Here is a 20,384-nt window from a genome sequence, read left to right on the forward strand (position 1 = left end):
AATTGGTGATGCTTGCAATTATTCCTACAGGATGATACTGCTTTTCAATTATATATCGGAAATAAAATTATAATTTAGGCTCCCTTCTCCAAAAGTTATGAAGTTCATGGATTTTTTTGTTTAATATCATGGACTTTCCCTAGTTCCTACATCACAATGTGAAAACCACTTCATCAGAGCAGAAATACAGTTAGCCTATTTGGGTGACAATTCATTCTCAAGACCTCTGAGAAAGGACACAATTTAATTCCACAACTTCTCATTGAATCCATTTGTAACTGTTGGGAAATAATACTTTTAGGTCTAACCTCCATCCACAATATGCATTTTTATAAAATACAACACAAATATTTACTAACTAAAATGTTAAGGTTGGTATTTAAAGCTTTCTGGAGCCAGAAGATTGAAAGTTAAGGTTTCTGTATTGTACTGACTTTACTGTACTGCTGATTAGAAAAAGTTATGTGCTTAGTGTAGCTAAATAAAGGTTGTTCTGGCAATGTAATTTGAATTTCTGAGTCTTTGTATGATTAAGGTCTCAGCCTCAAAGTTGCATTTATTTTAGTTTATCTTATTTTATTTTTCAGGCTCAGTAATGAAAATAGTTATTTATTTATTTATGTATTTATTTATTTATTTTTCCCTTGAAAACTCCTGTAATGTTTAATTTTTTCTCTTTTTAAAATTTTTTAAATTTTATTTAGATCCAAGTTAGCTAACATATAGTGATTTCGGGAATAGAATTTAGTGATTCATCACTTACATATAACACCCAGTGCTTCTCCCAGCAGGTGCCCTCCTTAATGCCCATCACCCGTTTAGCCCATCCCCCCACCCAATACCCCTCCAGCAACCCTCAGTTTGTTCTCTGTATTTAAGAGTCTCTTATGGTTTACCTCCCAGTCTCTTTTTATCTTATTTTTTCAAAGTTGCATTTATTTTAAATGAAACCTTGAATCTTTGGTGAAGTATACTCAGGGTTTAATACCCTGAGGATTTAATACCTGTTTGCAATGTGCTTTGAATCCCTTTCATCAGTTATTCTTTACTTATTAATTAAGAATGATAGTCTGTTTTGTGGAGGGGAAAACTAGAGCATATGCATTTATTCAATTACCTAAAATGATTCAGGAAAGCAGAGTAAGAAGTAAAACTCATGTCCTTCCTGTTTTGCAGCCAATGCTTGACCCACGATGGTCCAGCACTGTATTTGTTATAACTTGCAGAGTTTTGAAGTTTGAAAGCTTGAAACATCAAATGAAGAATGAAGTAACTCTATTATTTGGTTTTCCTTGAGTAAGATATCAGAATATTCCCACAGATTTCATTGTATTGAAATATATTTCAATGTATTCTGTGTTATATTTTTTAAAGTAGTAAATTAATTAAATATTAATATCAATAAAATTTACAAAGACCATAATAAGCAATAAGACTGACTTCTAATTAGTTAGTACTGGCTTTGAGGCCCCAAGTCCTAGAAAGAAATGTCAAAAGAAATGTAAAAATAAAACTATACCACACGATTCTTTTTTGCACAGATATGAGTATCTTATTAGAGCATAGCCAAATATTTTAGGCGCCAGTTTTGCCCTCATTAAAGCATTCTTTTAGCTTAAAACTCATTGTATTAGCCTCCTCACTGCTTTGTTTGCATTCTCCCTGAAAAACCTCCAAATGAATGAAAAGGCAAGAAATCTTTAACTTTTTTTGTTTCCCATTTCCACACCTTAGAGATAATACACGAATCTTAGCAACTGTAGAAACTTTTTGAGTATCACACAGTCCACGTTCTATTTAGGTTACTAACAGTTACTCACACAGGAGTTTTTATTGGGAGTGGAGATTTATCAACAATGCCTATCTCTCACTTTTTTAGTCAGGAGAACACAGCCAACCACAGGATTTTAGAATAGTTAAAAACTGTTTAACCTCACACACAAAAAAAACCTATGCTCTTTCTGAGAGCTTTTTTCTTTTTCCCCCTGAGAGCCTTCCCCCCCCCCCCCCCCCCCACTGGAGGAAGCCTTTAGAGTATGGCTTTGCACAGTCATGCCCATACAATGTCTGCTATGTGGGTGGATGGTGTATGCTTTCTCAGGCATATGACAATGACGATTTGGGAAAGGAAACTTCTGGTGCTCAAAGTGAGTAAGAGGTTTCATTTGTACTAAAATCACAAAACAATCTTATTTCTACTGATGCTTTTGACTTAGATGGAAAAGTTTTGTTTTTTTTTTAAACATTGTTTTCAGTGTCAAGGGTTTTTCCACCTGCATTTTGTTTTGTGTTTGTTTGTGTGGATGCATCTTCTAATGTTACATGTGTTAAAATCTCATGTTTCTGATACTGTATTTAATTAAACTGAGGGGCAATTTGTGTACAATTAAGTGCATCTATTCAAAAGTTACAGTTTGTGAGTCATCACAAACAAGATACAGAACATTTTCATTGTTCCCCAGATATTCTTCCATGTATGTTTGCAGTCCATCCTTGCCTTTGTCTTCATCTGCAGGCAACCACTGATGTGTTGTTTGGCACCACAGATGAGTTAGCATTTTATGTTAGTAGCATTCTTTCGTGTGGTGTATACTGTATTCTCTTTGTGTCTGCTTGTTTCATTCAACAGAATGAGTTTCAGAATCATCAATGTTGTGTGTTCCTTTTGTTACTGAGTACTATTCCAGTGTATGGACAATTTCTCCGTATACATGTTGATTGGTATTTAGGTCGTGTCCAGGTTTGGCTATTATGATTGAAGGTGCTATGAACATTCATGCACAAGTCTGTGGGGACATATATTTTCGTTTCTTTTGAGTAAATATCTAGGATTGAAATGGTCAGGTTATATGGTGGCCACGTGTTTGACTTTTTAAAAAACTGCCAGATATTTTCCAGTGTAGTTTCTACTATCACCAACAATATGATTATTGGAGATAATTAAAGATTTTTTTTTTTGCAATTTATCCTTAAGTTAAAATCTACTAGAGGCACACAGTCAAATTGCTGTGTTTTGAAAGTCAGTTGGAATAGCTGCTCTCTATGTGGTCATGCAACCAATTCTAACAAATGCAGTTGGGTACATTTGTTTCACTTTGCTTTATAATCTTAGTGCTTACAAATAGCTTGGTTATGCTTTCTTTAAAAAAGTTTTTTTAATGTTGATTTATTTTTGAAAGAGAGAGAGAAAGAGAGAGACAGAGCGTGAATAGGAGAGGGTCAGAGAGAGAGGGAGACACAGAATCTAAAGTAGGCTCCAGGCTCTGAGCTGTCAGCACAAAGCCCAATGCAGGGCTCAAAGCCATGAACTGGGAGATCATGACCTGAGCCAAAGTCAGATTCTTAACTGACTGAGCCACCCAGATGCCCCAAATATTTGGTTATGCTTTCTAATTATGTAAAATGGCTACCTGATTCCAAAGTCAAATCTATTAAACCAGGTATATTCAGAGACATATTATTTCTATTCCTGTTCCCATTTTATCCATTTAGTTTTGAAATTATAAGCAAGGAAAGAAAGAACACACATGTATCCCTCCCATGGGATTAATGGTAGTGTAATATACACAATTTTATGTATCCTGCTTTTCTCACTTAACAATACTTCTTGGAGATCACGCCATGATAGTTTATAGAGCTTTCTTTTGTTCTTTTTTTTTTAAACTTAAGAAAAAGTTTATTTGTTTATTTTTGAGAGAGAGAGGGTGTGTGAGTGGGGAAGGTGCAGAGAAACAGGGAAAGAGAGAATCCCAAGCAGGCTCTACATTGATCAGCATGGAGCCCGATGCTCTATGAGCATCAGAATGGAGCCCAATTAACCATGAGATCATGACCTGAGCTGAAATCAAGAGTCAGATGCCTAACTGACTGAGCCATCCACGAGCCCCTAGCTACCCCTCATTCTTTTTAAAAGTTTCATTATGCTTCATTTTCTGGATGTACCATAGTTTAGAACACTAATCCCCAATGAATAGCCATTGAGTTACTTCTAAAAATCTTCCAATTACAATGTTGTAATGAAGAGTCTTGTACATATATTCTTTTCATACGTTTGCCTGTGTATCTTTAGGATAGATCCTGACAATTGGTATTGCTGGGTTAAAAGAAAAATTCATATGTAATTTTGCTATATTTTTCCAAATTTTCCTCTGTTGAAGTTGTAACATTTTACATTCCCATGAGCCTATCGACATGCCTATCTCACTATAGCTCCAAAGTATTGTCAAATTTTTAGAATTTGGCAGCATAATAGGTGAGAAATGGTATTTCTGTATAGTTTTAATTTGCATTTCTTTTGCTATGAATAATGTTTAGTATCTTTCTATATGACTAAGAGACTTTTGTACTTCTTTCTGCAAACTAACTGTCCATATCTTGTTACAGTTTGCTATAGAGTTGTGTTGACTTTTATCTTTTTAATGCAGCTTGAGCTAGCTACATGCCAGGTAGCTGTGCAAAGCACTCATCTAAGCATGTGGAAAGAAAAACATAGATGAAACTCCCTACCTTCATGGAGCTTACAGTCTACTGAGGGAGTGATGGCCCACGAATTTCGACCCTCCTGAATGATTTCCATTCAGATCCAGAATTCATAATGGTTGTGTTCATAGGCCATTATAATCTTAATTCCATGGACTTGTCATTTGATGTGCTCTTTCTGATCTTTGTCTCTCAGTGTTTCCCCCACAACATGATTTGGGCTTGCTTCTTCAACTCTCTTAATTTGGATTGATTTGGGTAGTGTATTTATCCTAGTGTATTTCTTAGGATCCAGCCTTTGCTTTCTATACACTGAGGTAGGACCTGGTTGCATAAGAATAATTGGGCAATTAGAGCAGCTGACAAGCTGGGTGGGTGGCCTTGGCCAAACTGCTTCATTACTGTTGAGTCTGCATTTCTTTATCTGTAAAATGAGGTTAAAAATACCTGTCAGCATGGAGAGGCTGTAATAAATAACATCTGCTAGTTATCCCAAGTTTCTTCCTAGTGTAAGTGTTCAAAAATTGTTATTTTAAAACAATGTTTTATTGAAGCAAATGGTCGTTAATGGGAGCCGTGGATTCAAAATTTCTCCAGAAAAACACTGTGCATTAAATTTTACTCTAAAATGTGTCTCTTTGCCGATCAGGTACATTTACTGTAGATGTACTAGAAGTGTATCATTTCCTTGTGAACACTTTCTAGGCATTTTGTGCCTTCCACAGTGAGAACCTGCCACTATCTCACCTCAACTCTAATTATACATCTGTTTTTTTCTCACTTAATGGCAATTCTGAACTATTTGTAATTCCTTGAAAATACGATGTGGCTTCATATCTTCTTCTAAATGACTTTCTTTCTGTGTGCAAAAAGATTTCCTTTTATCTTCCTGCAGAACTCTTCATCTACTGAGATGCAGTTCAAATATCATCTGTTGTAGGGAGTCTTCCCTAATCTCCTACCCTTGCTCTCTTAAACATTTCTTCTTTTTAACTCCTTGATGTTATGTATACTTCTGTCACCACTCTGAAAACTTTACCTTATAATTATGTACATAGCTGCTTCCTCATCTGGATCTTAAGCTCTTGGAGAGTAGAGGGCATCGTTTACTATGATGTCTCTATGCCTGGTGAATACTTTGCCAGGAGTTGCCGCTCAAAAAAATGTTTATTGGCAATTCCCACTTAGAGCTTGCCTTGCAAAATTTGAACTTAACAGTCAGTTGTCTTTACAATGTAATTTCAACAATGCTTAGAAATATCCTTTTTTGTTCCATACTAGAACCCAATGAATATATCACTACTAAACTTTCTTGAACTACTCAATGGTGCCTAAACAGTCTGTAATACATAGTACCCTCCCCCACCCCTTTTCTTCACAATTGGAGGTAGACTAAATGCATATAAGCCAGAATGAAGAAATACTTTGACTTGAGGGGTGCCTGGGTGGCTCAGTCGGTTAAGTGACTGACTTCGGCTCAGATCATTATCTCACAGTTCATGAGTTAGAGCCCCACATCAGGCTCTGTGCTGACAGCTCGGAGCCTGGAGCCTGTTTCAGATTCTGTGTCTCCCTCTCTCTCTGCCCCTCCCCTGTTCTCTCTCTGTCTCTCTCAGAAAGTAAAATAAACTTTAAACAAAATAAAAAAAAAAAAAAGAAATACTTTGACATGAGTGTAAAGACAGGAGGGTGCAGACACTCTGGATCTAAAGTAGGGGTATGCCAAACAGGTAGGAAGTTCAGGTCAAAAATTCATCCTGGGGCAAATTGTTCTGAGACTGGCTTGCCTGTCATAATTTATGTTTTTATTGGTAACTGCAATCCAAACATGGCCTGAAGAACGTGAAAAAAGTGTGATTTTAAGTAGGAGTCAGAAATACTAATGTGTATTCCTCTGATTACCCCACTTGTCTTTTTGGAATGTGTAAATGCAGAAATGAGAACTCTGGTTACACCAAACAACGGATTAAGGCCAAAAATGAGCAAGGACAATGACAGTGCAGGTAATGATCATCTTTTAATGACAATTCTACTAGACATGAGCTTGATGCTGGCATAATTTTCATGTTTTAGGATCTTGAATTCTTATACGTATTTATAGACCGTATTGTCTAAAACTGTCTAAATAAAATATTTATTTTATTATTTAAGAGTGCTCCTAAATTTTTCATTCTAAAATTATTTCTGTGCTTCATTAATACAGAATATACTTTATTAGTCAAGAATGTGATCCCTAAACGGACCAATGGCATATCAAAAATTTTTTCATTTAATTTTTAAAACATAAGTTATTATGTTTCAAACATGGATTTAAAAAATTAGGTCTTAGCAGATATTAGTAATTTATTTTCTGTGTTCCTCACCCAGGTCTACTGTCTCCCAAAGTTGCCATTACAGTTAGTTTTTTAATTTTTACTTTAAAATTTTATTTTTGTTGTATATCTTACTTCATTGAAAAATAATTCCAGCTTTTCCTGGAAATGCATTCCTGGACTTAAAAATATACTTTCTAATTTCCTTCAATTACTCATTATCTAGAAAATTTCAGTTTCAGGTCAACTACAGAGTAAAATATATTTTAAAAAGTATAAGTAAAATAATTATATAAACTATAAATCTAAGGGTTGGGGACAATGCATAGATGGTGCCCCCTCCCCAAAATGGTAGGTTGAATGGCATCCCTCTTCCCCCAAAGATATATCCAGTTAGCACCTGTGAGTATGGCCGTATTTGGAAAAAGGGTCTTTGAAGATGTTATTAAGCTAAAGCTCTTGAGATGAGATCACCCTGCATGAGAGTTGGGCCCTAAAGCCATGACAAGGGTCCTCAGAAGGGAAGAGAAAAGACATAGGAAGAAGGCAGTGTGAAGAAGGAGGCAGAGATTGAAATGATTCATCTACAAGCCAACAAACACCAAGGATTGCTAGCAGCCACCGAAAGCTGGAAGAAGCAAGAAAGGATTCTTCCCTAGAGCTGTTGGAAGAAACACAGCTCTGCTGACCCCTTGAATCAGACTTCTGGCTTCAAGAAATATAAGGGGGAACATTTCTATTGTATTATGTGACCACGTTGGTTATTATATGTTAAGGCAGCCTGAAGGGACTAACATAATGAATAATTAAGTTACTTTTGTACTATAGATATATTTAAAAGAACACAATTCACATCTCTCTCTCTCTCTCTCTTCACACACACACACACACACACACACACACACACAGACCACATTGTGAAAGAGTTAAATTGGACTTCTGACATTAACAATGTGAATTTATAATCTTTTTTTAATGTATATTTATTTTTGAGAGATAGAGAGACAGAGCATGAGGAGGGGGAGGGGCAGAGAGAGAGGCAGACGCATCATCCGAAGCAAGTTCCAGTCTCTGAGCTGTCAGCACAGAGCCTGATGTGGGGCTCGAACTCATGAACTGTGAGATCATGACCTGAGCCGAAGTTGGACACTTAACCAATTGAGCCACCCGGGTGCCCCGAAAACTATAACCTTTCTGAACTTCCAGGAAAATTTGGTTTCAGATAAAGAAATTAAAGAAAGAAATCACAGGACTATTCATTGATCAGAAGTTTGACACATTTATTTTGCTACTTTGATGTATACAGAGCTTCAAGGAAGACTGCGTAAGAATGGTTTCTATTTTCAGTGAAGATGTGATACTTGATATGAAATCAGCCTTCTATGGCAACTAGCTGCCAGTCGAGATAATAAAACTAAAGGATTCATATATCAACAATTAATGAAACTTAAAAAGTATTTCCAACATCATAAAAATAATCAGGAATATTTGTGAAAACAAGTATTTTTTTCCCCTCTTCTGAAAATAATTATTTTGCACACTTAAGAGTACCTTAGAACATGTGGGTTTTATCTTTGCTATGAGAAGCTTCAGGGGTAATTGACTGGTATTTCTTCTCAGGGCATTCTTTGGGAGGAGGCATATTTTGCTCAATTGTAGGAGGATTTGGTATCTGATTCTAGAGGCAGATTTCTCCACGCACCTCCACTCACTGGAATACCTTTATTAACCAGAAGGTCTCTTTCTTTCTTGTTTTTCTTTTAATTTACTTTAAGTTTTTTATTTATTTTGAGAGAAAGAGGCAGAGAGAGAGATGCAAGGAGGGACAGAGAGAGAGGGAGAAAGAGAATGCCAAGCAGCCTCCACACTGTCAGTGCAGAGCCAGCTGTGGGGCTCAAACTCATGAACCGTGAGATCATGACCTGAGCTGAAATGGAGAGTCAGATGCTCAACTGACTGAGCCACCCAGGTGCCCCAGCAGAGGTCTCTTTCACACTCCAGCCTACTGGGAGATCATTCAACACAATGCTTGAAAACTTCTCTCAAATCACTTATGAAAACATCACTTAATGCAAGACCAGGCTCTTCTAACAGAATCCCATACGATCCAGACATGGATTTAGTTATATCTGCTAAGAACTAACTTGCTAATATTCCCATACAAGATGGCTAAAATGAGAAGCCACTGAAATGGTAAAAAGTTAACAGTTTATAGCATGAACATTATGCACTTTATCACTAAAAGTAACAATGTCTACAGGGCATATGAAGTAAAATCCAAAGAATAGAAGAAAACCCTTTAAAGGTATCGATCACGACTAAATTCTTTGAACTTTCCATAGACAACAGCCTGTATCTTTAAAATAGGAGCAGTTCTCAGGGCTGTAGAGGCCAAAATGCCCATGAGAGAAATCCCTCATATACTGAACTAACCTTGGCTGGTCATGGTGGCCTCCCTTAATCCCAGACAGTTCCCTTAGCTAGGGATGGAGGCGGGGGGGGGGGGCGCTCTTTGCAGTTTTCTTATTCCTATTTCTTATTTCTTATTCTTATCAGTCCTATTAGTTGCCCTCAATACTTGTCACACTTCACTTAAGGCAAGGAAAAAGGAAGGAAAGAAGGAAAGGATGAGAAGGAAGGAAAGAAGGAATGATGGGAAGGAAGGAAGGCAAGAGGGAAAGAAGGAAAGAGATACCATTTATGGTAAAAATAAAATGGGAAATTTATTTCATTGAGGGAGAACTTGGAGTTGTCAGTGGAGATTTGGTTTATTTTTTACACATAATGATGGGAAAACTTCTAATTTCTTCTTTGTAAAGCTTTTTGTGGAATTAGGTTACAGTTAACTAATTTTCTGTCATGTTGTATGTATGATGTGGATAAACAGTGGCTTGCACTCCATTTAAGTCTCTAAAATTGCTTTCATGTACTTTTCTCTCAACATTTTCTAGCTTCAACAAACAGTTCACTTATGGACAGACAACAGAGAAGTTTCATACTTCCTGTGGAAGGTAATATGTTTTTTAATTTTTTTCTAGAGGCCAGAACTAAAAGGAAAAAGTGTTGAACTTCCTTAGAAACAGGGTTGATGAGCTGGTAAGAGGGCCATCCTGAGCCTGGTTGAAGAGTATGATGGTCTGAGTGCTGAGGTGTGAGGGACCCTGAATGACCCTGGGCCTCCTCCCCCCAGGCAGTGCACATTCCGTCTCAGGATTATGGAGCCCTCCCTGTCAGGCACTGTGCTAGGCCATGTGGGGAACACGGGGACAAACAAGAGTAGCTAGAGCACCAGAGCGCCCTAAGGGGCTCATTTCGAGGGGGAGCCCAGATGTCAACACAGATGGCATTTGACGAGGAGATGAGCAATCACATCAAGTGTGCTGGGAGTGTAGAGGAGAAGGCGAAGCAGCAAGGCTCTGAGAAGGCTTCACGGCAGGGGCAGCGTGTGAAATGGCTCTTAGGGGAAGAGGAGCGTTTTCGTGGACAAAGAGTGGTCTGTAGGCCACCCCAGTCTGCAGGAACAATGTGAGGAAAGACCCAGATATGCAGTGGTGCTTGGTGTTTTCTTTGTGAAGTGTGCGGGCGGCTGAGGGGTGATAAGATGGCAAAGGTGAGTCCATCCGCAAAAGAGGGCTTTCAAAGGCAACACAAGGACATGTAAGTGCTGTCTTCAGTCAGGGAGAGGTCTCTGAGGGGTGTTAGATGGAGGGGATCACACCCGTGTCCCAGAATCCTGGACCTGCTGCAAGGTCAGGTGTGAACCGAAGAGGGGAGAGATTTGAGACGGACACAGACATCAGGAGACTTCTGCAGGAATCCAGGTGTGTGGTGATGGGGTCGTGATCTAAGATCTGGCAGCGAGAACAGAAAGGAAAAGCCCCAAATCTCATAGAGATTGGTCTGTGTGCAGAAGGGCTGGAGGAGCCTGGAGGAGAGTCATAGACACAGGATGCAGAGAAGCTGGAAGGTGACTGCTGGTTCTGGAGCCAATAGGAGAATCCACATGCTATCCCTCTGTGACCAGGAGGTGAAATCATGGTAGTTGATCACAGGGCTGTGAGGAGATTATATTTGTTAGACAGGTGCCAACCCCACTGAGTTTGGGGGAGTGACTGGTCACTGGTAAATTATCGCAACAGGTGTGAATAGAGAAAGAGGAGGACAAAGAAAGTGTGACTAACAGGAATCACAGAAGTCCCATCACAGGTGAAGGGGGATTGCTGGAGGGTCCTAGAGCAGAGGAAGCTGAAAGAACAGAGATTGTCCATGGTGCTTGGGATGCTCACCCTGGGAGCTACTTCTCTGGAGACAGCGCCCCTGTTAAAATGCGTATGATTATTTGATTATCTAGTAATTTCCTTTAAAAGAATACAGTCTGATCTTGAGGCTCAATAGCGGGCAAAATATTAAAACCTTAGACTGTTCACAAGCAGAAGTGCAAACCTCTGAGAACACAAAAGAAAATTCACAACGTGTTCTTCAGCCTTTTCCCTTTGTGGTTTCATCTTCGACATCCTGCCCTTGAGCACCTGAATGTTCACCCACACCCACCTCTAGCTGCTCTCCAAGCAGCCACCTTCGTGCTTATTTATAACCTTGGCGAAGGTGCATTTTCCCTGTGCATGCGGGTTGCCACTTAAGTCATGGATTTAACTGCTCTCTTAGATCTGCTTTCAAATCCTCCCCCTTGCTTCACATAGTTATGGGATTGCGATTTGTTTGTGAAATGCAAGGGCGTGAGTCCATCACGCAAGAAGCAAGAGACACCAGAAGAGGAGAGGAGAGATTTCAACTGCAGGGGTTAGCACTCACAAGCGCCATCTGGATAGCTTTGCCCTCTCACAGCTGGTTTTGCTCATGTGAGAGTGATGAGCTCCCTGCCACTCACCTGCGTCACTGGTGCGTCCCAAGGGATGCCCCCAATCTGCTCTCAGCAAACCCCTCCCAGCCATGGACACATTATGTCAGTTTTTGGGAGAGCCAGAGCATATATATTGCAGAATACTTGTAGGTTGCAGGGCTTAATTTTTACTTCAAAAGATGGGCAGAAGGAGAGTACTTCTCCATTTATTCCTCATAATTAGGTAGAAAGTCAGACACAGAATCTGTGAGCTAAGTTCACAGGCGAACTGTTTGGCAAGATACATGTGATTCAAAGGGAAGGAAGGATGGAAGATCTTGTTGATTTTATTACTGTGTGATTCTCCAAATAAAAACAACTCAAAAACTGTGCAGCTTGGTCAACTGGAATACCATGCTATTTATAATGAAAGTACCACATGCTTCTTATATTTATGTTTGTCTGAATTCCCACCTTTGCGGATGGGCATTTCATTCTGACATTGATTTATTGTCTCGTACTGAAACGTAGGAGAGAAAATTTTTCTCCTGGCTCAACTTTTCCACTTTTTATCCCGAGAAGCTTGAGTTATTAGAGAAACCTAATAGTCTCTATGGCCGAAATATTAGATATAATGATTTTGTCCACTAATTTTATATGGTGTTTTTTTGTTTGTTTCATACATATCAAAACTTCTGAATCAAATTTAAGCCCTTAGCCCTTATTTCTTTAATTTTTTTTACGTTTATTTATTTGGAGAGAGAGAGACCAGGGAAGGGGCAGAGAGAGAGGGAGAGAGAATCCCAAACAGGCTCTGTGCTGTGAGTGCAGAGCCTGATGTGGGGTGCAAACTCACAAACTGTGAGCTCTTGACCTGATCTGAAATAGAGTCACTCAGCTGACTGAGCCACCAGGGGCCCCAGGCCTTAAAATATTTCTAACACATATAATAAATATAGATTATCTAAAAACACTCAATATAGGAGAAAATGAGTTTATCTTTGGAATACTTTTAATATGTTATATACAATTTGTGCATAGAAAATCATGTTCTAGTACTTTATGGAATATGTTGTAGAAAATTTAACATGGATTTCTTTATCACCCTTTTCGTTCATCATTCGCTTTGTGTGTGTGTTCAGCTAACACTTCCCTGTCTAAGCCTGTGGATACAAAGGTTGTGCTCTCTTGCCCTCCGATCACCCAGAAAGCTGTGCTGGTAACAATAAGATGGGAAATAATCCTCAGAGACAAGCCTTCCTGCACCAGAGCCTACAGGAGAGATACAAATGAGACCAGGGCCATAAACTGTAGTGACGAGACAATATCCTGGGACTCCAGACCTGATCGGAATCCCGCCCTTCAGATCGATCCAGTGGCCATCACTCATGATGGATATTACAGGTGTGAAGTGGTCACAACTCATGGGCATTTCTATCATGGATATCACCTGACAGTGTTAGGTAAGGAGCATCGTATATTGTGGGATGTCAGATGACCAGATTTGGACTGAAACAGATGTCACTCTCTATTCCATATCCGTGTGTTAAGACTGAAGCATTTTCCCCTGCATCTCTGCAGTGCCCCCCGAGGTGACGCTGTTTCAACTTGAGAATGGAACTATCGTGTGTAGGGCAGCTGCAGGGAAGCCAGCGGCGCAGATCTCCTGGACCCCAGGGGGAGATTGTCACACTGTGGAAGAGCCACTGGGCAATGACACAGTGACCGTCCAGAGTTCGTGCCGCTGGGAGGACCACCGGGTATCTAACGTGTCCTGCTCTCTGTCCCATCTGACTGGCAACAGGAGTCTGTCCATTGAGAGGAATTCAGGTTAGTAATTCCAGCCCTTGTATGATGATTTCATTCCTTCAGAGAAGCTATGGAAGAATGAAAAAGGAGTGTATGGTCAATTTCACTCAAGGAAAATTTCTCCTGCCCCTCTTTTATGTCCTTCTTCTCCACCATTCAGAATTATGTCCAGAAGACTAATGCAGAAGTTTGTTGTATGAAGCCATATTTCAAATGATGTTTACTTTTTAATAATTATAATAAAATAATTTAATAATTTAAATTATTAAATGTAATTATTTCTGTTCTATGCAAGTAGTAACTTACCTTGAGTCATGAATGTACTATTAAAATAATACTTATGGTTTTAGGAGAAGAATAAAGTGTATTTTTAAATGAATATTTATGCTTTTTAAGAAGGATCCAGTCACTCATAAGTTTTCTTCACAATTTTTTTTGGTAGGATTTTATCTTCCAGGTTCTTCTATAATTTCTTAGCTATAGTATAATAACCTCAATGATCAATTTAAAGTTTACTCTAGGTACTTCTTAATTGTCACTAAACTCACTGAGAAAATTAGGAAACTCCTCATAATGCTATTTTCACATGGTCAAATGTATAGATAATCCAACTGTTCCTTTGTTTTTTTTTTTGAAGACATCCCTTCCTGAGTTTTTACACACTCTTGTTCCAGTCTGTCCTGCTGGGTCAGTCGACCTGCTGCAAAGATATTGTCCTGGACACTTTCCTTCCCTCGGTCTGTCCTCTGCTTGAGTCCATGTCTGTTTAATTGAGTTTCTCCTGCCTTCCTGACATTTGCTAGTTTTAATGTCTTTGTTTTAGGTATGAAGCTTTTCTTTACTCTGGTAATCCTTGGTTCTCCAATCATTTCAGAGTGAGCATTCAAAACTGAGCTGATTGGAAGCTGTGCTGTCTGTGGGTGGTCCTGCCAACCAGTTGGCATCAATAGGCAGAAAGAGGGGAAATGAACTTCTCTTTTCTAATGACGGATTCTTTAATTACCTGAAGGTCTTATCTCTGAGTCTGTTCGGGTTCTGCAGAAAATAAGTCTCCAGTCTATTGTCTTAGTGGTATAAGGCTGACTGTTAGTGTTATGGGAGCAGGGAAATAGAGGGAAGTGTGTGGGGGTGTGTGTGTGTGTGTGTGTGAGTGACACAGAGACAGAGAGACAGAGACAGAGACAGAGAGAGAGAGAGACTGTTCAGAACTCAGCCTTTTCTTTAGCATCTCTCTTTAGTCTGGCACTTCATCTCCACCCTCCACTGTCTGGATCCTTGACTCTGGATTCTCTCCAGTTCACTTTTTCTGGGTCACACTTCTGTTTCCTGCTGGTTGCGGAAGGTGCACAGGGTGCGAGTGGACTGGGCAGCCTACCTCTTCTCAATACAGACCTTCAAAGAAGCTTCCAACTGTTAGCTCACACTTCAACTCCCACATATCCCTTCTTATACATTTAGCCCTTCCTGTTCTGGAGTCTTCTAGATGTTCTGTGGGCACTAAGATCCTTCTGTTATTCCACCCTAAAGGACTTGCCTTCTTCTGTTCATATTTCACCTTAAAACAAGTTGAAATATTTCATCTGCTTGTCTTCCTCTTGGCGAGTCTATACTTAAAAAAATTACCTACTGATATTTTAGTAAGTTTTAAGAAGGAAGAAGAGAAGAACCCATGTCTTTAAACCACCACTTTCCAATATCCATTCGTAAAGTGATTTAAAAAAGGATTTTAGCAGCATTTCCTGAGAAGAGTAACTGCCCTGGTTGTGTATGAAATTCGACCACCTGGTGATACCATATGCTGTCCTACCTATAGAACCTCAGGGTTGAAGGACTGTCTGGTCCACTCCCAGCCAGTGCAGGGTCTCCTTCCTGTCTCACTTGGAGGGCAGATCTTCAGCCTCTGAGGTTACACTTCTAATGAAAGACGGTGCATTAGTTTTCAAGAGGGGGTTTCAAAATGGTGTTGTTGATTTTAACTGCAAAGAGATGTTTATTTTCAAATAAAATACAGAGAAATGCAATGTGTCAAAACAAACTGTTGAAGGAAGGCAGAGGGACTGGATGGCAGGCTGCTTAGTCTCCACTCACCTCCCTCTGCTGGGGGACCCATTCAGGGAACAGCAGGAGCCAGGTCTTAAAATCACTGCCTCTCAGAGCTGGCAATTCCTTTGGTGACTTCTTCTGTTGTCAGACTGAGTTTTATATGGCTGACAGCGTTTAATACATGATGGAAATTTGCCTCCATGCCTTCAATCAGTTTCAAGGCCCTGGAAGAACAGTGACCTCAGAATTAGGTTATTTTTCCAACTACCGCCATTACAAGTCCCCATTTATTTCTGAATTGTGGAGATGAGAAACACCCTGCTATTACTATTGCCAAGAAATCTACTTTCCATATCTGTCCTGTATGAATTCACCAGTCATGAATCCTTAAAGCCACAAAATCCTGACTTAGGATGATGTCTTGCCAGAAACCTTAGGATCAGAACAGATAAAGCAACTTTATTATAACCATTATTTGGACTCTTAATGGCTCAGAAATGTTTACAATAAAATCACAGAATTGAATTTCATGAACTATGAGACATCCTTGAAATATTATACACACACACACACACACACACACGTGTGTGTGTGTATGTGTGTATATTTATACATATATATTATAATTTTATGAGTATATATTTATTTTCAATAAACTTTAGTTTTTAGAGAAGTTTTAGGTTCACAGCAAAATTGAGTGGAAATCACAGAGTTCCCATATAACCTCTGCCCCACTACATTCACACCCTCCTCCCCTGCCTCCATCACTTATGCCACCCGGGTACATTTAGAATAGTCAATGAGCCAACGTTAACACAACATTATCACTCAAAGTACATAGTTTAATTAAGGGTCACCCTAGGTGTACCTTCTGTGAGTTTTAGCAACTGTGCAGAATGCAGGGATCCCCCCATTGTAGTTTCACACAGAGTAGTTTCATTGTCCTAAAAGTCCTCCAGGCTTCACCTATTCCTCTCTCTCTCCACCCTAACCTCTAACAACCCCTGATCTTTTCACTGTCTCCATAGTTTTGCCTTTTCCAGAATGTCACGTACATGGAATCATACAGAACGTAGTATTCTCAGACTGGCTTCTTTCACTTAGTAAGATGCATTTAATTTCTTCTGTGTCTTTTCATGTCTTGGCCGCTCATTTCTTGGTAGTGCTAAATAATATTCCTTTGTCCGGATGCACCACAGTTAAACCATATATTTTTTGTGTCTATTTTTACAGGAGTCCAGTCAGCAGTATACGTCAAAACTGTATATATCATCTTGCCTGTTTTGATTATCTTGGTCATTGTGGGATCCATTTGCCTTTGGAAAATCGGTGTCTGCAGGTATTGACTGATGTTTTTTCTTCCTCAGCTTTATTGGGCTAGAAGGGGTGAGAAATTGGGAACTGATAGGTGAGATTAATATGCTAACACCAACCTCCCATAATCAAGAAGCACATCCTAAATATGTTAGATTTGGACTACTCTAAATGACAGGGGGGATTTTGCTTGGTCACTTAGGCATGCAAGCACAGTGAATTAGACCCTTTAGGACAGGATCTTGGGAGAGATAGCATATGCTAAATTTTTACATCAGTAAAGGATTATAATAATATATGTAATAAAATGGAGGTATCACATTTATTCCAGTATATCAAGCTCTGCTGCATAATTTCATCCTCATCCCAGCATCCAGAATTATCTTGTCTACATGTATTAACTAAAAGCAGCATTCTTATTTCTGGTAGTTCAGTTCTGATTTATTTTGAATTCTATCAAAAAATGAATCACACTTGTCAATAGTATACTTTTTTGTTTTCCCATTTTCAATCTAAATAATGATGTTTCCTTCATTGACTCCAGGTTGTTATTTTTTTATAGAAAATGCAAATTAAAAAAAAGAGAAGCTAATTCAGTTGCTGAGGAGGTAAGATAATATTAAAAGAATATTTTCAAACTTGTACATCACATGGTCTGAAAATATAGCCACATAGTTTGTAATTTGCATCGTTAGTATTTTAATTGGAAAGTAAAAATTCTAAGTTTATGATGCTAATAGTCAGGCATACTTATTTCGTTAATTATCTACCATGTTACTATTTATATGCACCCTAAACCATTTTTTCATTTCAAGAACTATATCTTATAAAACACAGAATGTTTTCCTCATTTAGCCTGTAATCCTAGAAAAACTGAATCGTTCTTTCCTCCCCCATGAAACCATCTCTAATCCTTGACTTCCCTTTCTCAATACCATCTTCATTTTCCTCTTACCTGGTCTTAAATCCTATCTTGCTCCAGATTTCACAACTAGTAGCTTACCAAGTCTTTGACCTTCGCCTTTGAAATATCTCTTGTATTACTTCAATTTTTCTCCATTCCTACTTTCACGCAATCTTTTTCATCTGACACTGAGACCTACATAATCAACACAGTTTTTGATAAAATAATAGAAAAAAGTCTTTCTCTTATGTCCATGTAAGCCCAGAGATACAAATACAAGCACTATTGGTAGAAACTAAAGCTGTGGGGAGCAGTTAGGAAATGATTCTGGCTTTTTTGAATTGATTTTGACTTTGAGTTCTTTCTTAGGATGAAATGCAGCCCTATGCCAGCTACACAGAGAAGAACAATCCACTTTATGATACTGTGAGCCAGGTGAAGAGGTCTGAGGTGTTACAAAATGAAGCTGATGGGCTGTGTCTCCATACTTCATACATTACTGGAATCTAGCACTAGGTCAAATGAAGAAAGATACAGTACAGCTACCATGTTTATTTTCTTGGTGTTCTACAATGCAAAACCTATTTTGAGATTAGCTTTTCAAAGATTCTGAGAAGATAGAGACTTTTAAAGTGTGTGCTTCCACATCCTTACTTATACAATTGATATTTTAGAATGTGAGCTGCTATTAACTAGTCCTTTCAAGAACTGATATCATTACAAAGAAAGCAAATGCTCATGATAAAATATTCTAATTGCTTAGTACAGTAGATAATGAAAACTGAGTTTCCTCAAGAAAGAACTCTGCAGAAGGAACAACCATCAGCAGCTTTTATGTGTCCTCCAGAAAATTTTGTGTACATACATATGCTGAAGGTATGTATGTGTGTACATTTATAAGACTTTACATATATACCCATATCCTTGTCAAGATACATATGGGAACATACCGTGATGCTCTTCTGTACTGATAGAAAGCTATAATATAATAGGTCTTGGAGATCTTTTCCATGAATACAAGCAGAGCTACCTCATTATTTTTAATAGCTATAAAACATTCCATTGTATGGTTATGTCATAATTTAAATAGCCACAGCCCTAGTGATAGACATTTAGATTGCTTTAAGCTTTGTTTGTATGTTTTGCTGTTATAACCAATACCACATAGAATGTTTCTTATGGATATATCTCTTTATATTTGTTTCAGTATATTTATAGAGTAATTTCTCTCAGTGGAATTACCAGGTCAAAAGGGTTTGTGCTATAAACATTGGGGTGCATGTGCCCCTTCGAAATAGCATACCTGTATCCCATGGATAAATACCTAGTAGTGCAATTGCTGGGTCGTAGGGTAGTTTTGTTTTCAATTTTTTGAGGAACCTCCCTACTGTTTTCCAGAGTGGCTGCACCAGCCTGCATTCCCACCAGCAGTACAAAAGAGATCCTCTTTCTCTGCATCCTCGCCAACATCTGTTGTTGCCTGAGTTGTTAACGTTAGCCATTCTGACAGGTGTGAGGTGGTATCTCATTGTGGTTTTGATTTGTATTTCCCTGATGATGAGTGATGTTAAGCATTTTTTCATGTGTCGGTTGGCCATCTAGCCAAGGTATGGAAAGAGCCCAAATGTCCATCGATGGATGAATGGATAAAGAAGACGTGGTGTATGTATATATACAATGGAGTATTACTCAGCAGTCAAAAAGAATGAAATCTTGCCATTTGCAACTACGTGGATGGAACGGGAGGGTATTATGCTAAGTGAAGTTAGTCAGAGAAAGACAAATATCATGTGACTTCACTCATGAGGACTTTAAGATACAAAACAGATGCACATAAGGGAAAGAAGGCAAAATAATATAAAAACAGGGAGGAGGACGAAAACATAAGAGACTCGTAAATATGGAGAACAAACAGAGGGTTACTGGAGGGGTTGTGGGAGGGGGGATGGGCTAAATGGGTAAGGGGCATTAAGGAATCTATTCCTGAAATCGTTGTTGCACTATATGCTAACTAACTTGGATGTAAATTAAAAAATAAATTAAATACAAAACAAAACAAAACAAAACAAAACAAAAAAAGGGTTTGTGCATTTTTTATTGACTGATATGTCAAATTGTATCAATTTACTTTCCCCTCAACCGTGTTTGAATGTGTCTTTCCATATACTGTCATTTCCAAGTATGCAAGGTTACCACTTCTTGTTTTCAATCAACCAGTTAACTAATGTGATGTAAGATTATAATAAAAATTACACTATTTAACAAAACTGGATTTATGTTTTTCTGTCATGTTTATGAGAAAGAGCATGAATGAGAGCGAACACATGATGAATTTCTGAACTCATTTGACGTCAATAGAGATTTTGATAGCTAATGCCTAATAGTTTTGCAGATGTAGTAAATCTAAATTGACTAGTTTAATGAAGTACATTTTACTGTGAAGTATTTAGCAAATAACGGATGTTCATTGATTATATAAGCAGCTAAATTTACATTTTGAAGAACTTGGGTATCCATAATATTGGTTCATATGCTAAGAGAATACCTAATGGATGACATGACCCTTCCCCTCAATTTTTCTGTGGAACATAGTATTAAGAATGTATATATTTATTGGGGCGCCTGGGTGGCGCAGTCGGTTAAGCGTCCGACTTCAGCCAGGGCACGATCTCGCGGTCCGTGG

At 38.5% G+C, this 20,384-nt stretch overlaps 1 protein-coding gene across 4 annotated transcripts in view; it reads left to right on the forward strand.

The window, feature by feature from the left end:
• The window catches only part of CD200R1 (CD200 receptor 1), a 150,341-nt gene that overhangs the window by 9,899 nt on the left and 120,058 nt on the right, over positions 1-20,384 (forward strand). Inside the window, exons 2-9 of one of the 4 annotated variants that reach the window (XR_015240311.1) lie at positions 6,414-6,482; positions 9,743-9,802; positions 12,774-13,094; positions 13,213-13,461; positions 16,717-16,822; positions 17,360-17,405; positions 18,071-18,577; positions 19,100-19,968. The exons of 1 other annotated variant lie outside the window; for it this stretch is intronic. Coding sequence is in view for 2 of the 3 variants with exons in the window: in XM_086675432.1 (XP_086531558.1) it covers positions 6,414-6,482; positions 9,743-9,802; positions 12,774-13,094; positions 13,213-13,461; positions 16,717-16,822; positions 17,360-17,405; positions 18,071-18,211 (992 nt within the window). In the remaining variant the exon portion in view is untranslated. Of the gene's footprint in view, positions 1-6,413; positions 6,483-9,742; positions 9,803-12,773; positions 13,095-13,212; positions 13,462-16,716; positions 16,823-17,359; positions 17,406-18,070; positions 19,969-20,384 lie in introns of those variants that run through there. 2 more of the 4 variants (XM_086675432.1, XM_086675435.1) reach the window with 2 other exon arrangements.

Source organism: Puma concolor, chromosome C2 (genome assembly GCF_028749965.1).
Source record: "Puma concolor isolate L17-30 chromosome C2, mPumCon1.1.hap2, whole genome shotgun sequence".
Lineage (NCBI taxonomy): Eukaryota > Metazoa > Chordata > Mammalia > Carnivora > Felidae > Puma > Puma concolor.